At 52.5% G+C, this 1,515-nt stretch overlaps 1 protein-coding gene across 1 annotated transcript in view; it reads right to left on the reverse strand.

The window, feature by feature from the left end:
- LOC113202707 (cuticlin-1) overlaps positions 1–1,515 on the reverse strand; it is a 61,250-nt gene that overhangs the window by 754 nt on the left and 58,981 nt on the right. Inside the window, exons 6-8 of the mRNA XM_052277270.1 lie at positions 628–806; positions 303–438; positions 4–209 (exon numbers count right to left, since the gene is read on the reverse strand). Coding sequence (XP_052133230.1) covers positions 4–209; positions 303–438; positions 628–806 — 521 coding nt within the window. The remainder of the gene's footprint in view (positions 1–3; positions 210–302; positions 439–627; positions 807–1,515) is intronic.

Raw genomic sequence — 1,515 nt, forward strand, 5'->3', positions numbered from 1 at the left:
AGCGGCTCCGGGGTGGGCGGCGGTGGCCTTCTTGTCGTCGGGATGGGCTGTGGACACCTCGGGTCCGGGCTGCCGGGGTAGCAGTTCAGCGGCTCTGGGGTGGGCGCTGGCGGCCGCCTGGTGGATGCGTCTGGACCCCGTGGCCCTGGTAGAGGCGGGGGTCCCGTCGACGCGCCACCGCACCGACCCGCGCACGGTCCATTGCAGACCTGTAAGGGAAGGCTCATGTCACTCTCTAAGCTCTCACCAAACCGTCCGAGACGAACCTCAATCCCGTGCAGTCACAAAGTAGTATTGCGCACCTCAATGTTGCAGGTCAGGAACACCTGCACCTTGTCCGGGAACTTGAAGGCTTTGAGCGTGTTGTACGCCAGCAGGTTGGCGTCCGAGTCTCCCGTCTGCGTCGTCTTTTGCCAGTCATCTATTAGCTTCCTCTTTCTAAAGGTAATAAAAATGGAATATCGTTCAACAAAACTGTACATAGCTGGCCAGGAAACAAAGTAATCAGAAAAAATTAAACATTAACAAGATTGTAGGTTTGACGGACGTTTACAAGGGAAACTTCCCGTTTACCACTCCCCTGCAGCGTGACTGTTTTTTATCACACGTGATATGTCGACGTCTTACCGGGGGCAGCCCTCGCTGTCGGTGAGCTGCAGCTTGTGCGTGTCCTTGGCGTCCAGGTCTTCCTGGTCGTACGCCCAGCAGTCGCGCACGCGCACGTCGAACTGCGGGCTGGGCGCGCGCAGGTACACGAGGATCGTGAGTGGCTCGCCGATCTTGATGACGTTCTCGAGAGGCTGCGTCTGCAAAAATACACGCGCCGAGTCACGCGTCACTATTTTGCATTCTGCCCACCACGACGGAGCGTGTGGCGATACACCGGGCTAGTGCGCCCCGACCCGCGCGGGGTAGCGCCGCGGCGGAGAGCGGCAGCAGGCAGAGCCCCGTGGTATAGACCAAATAATTTCTTCCAAATTAAAAATTTCAAACTTTTCCGAGAAAAAAATGACAAAACATTTTAAGGAAAAATCGGACAAAAATCCTTGAAAATTATCGCTGAGCGAAGCTCAGTCCAAGTCAATGAGGGGTCAGGCGATGTCTCCGTCGTGAGTCTGTCTGTCTGTCTGTGTTTACGTTCCACTTTTTCTGGAAAACGGCTTGTCCATAGACGGAATGTGAGTTTGACTAAACATCTATAATTCAAGGAAAAACAAGTGGGAGCTTTTCGTTAATAACGGTTTGAGTTTAAATATTTAACTTTTCAATTTGAAAAGCAGCGGCTCTTTGTTGTTACGTTGGCTAACCTGAGTGAGGGCCACCTCTGCTCCCAGCATGCCCGAACGGTGTCTGCGCCACTTCGAGACTTTCTTACTCTCCCACAAGTGATCAAAATGTCAGATTGTCAAACAGAGTGTGATATTTTAAGTTTTAGAGTTGCGGAACTCGACCAACGAAGTTTCGCGAGTGTCCGGTGAGAAGAAACGAAAGTGATATTTCGAATGGTTTACGTGT

This window comes from Frankliniella occidentalis, unplaced genomic scaffold (assembly GCF_000697945.3).
Source record: "Frankliniella occidentalis isolate FOCC.00 unplaced genomic scaffold, Focc_3.1 Scaffold9, whole genome shotgun sequence".
Taxonomy (NCBI): domain Eukaryota; kingdom Metazoa; phylum Arthropoda; class Insecta; order Thysanoptera; family Thripidae; genus Frankliniella; species Frankliniella occidentalis.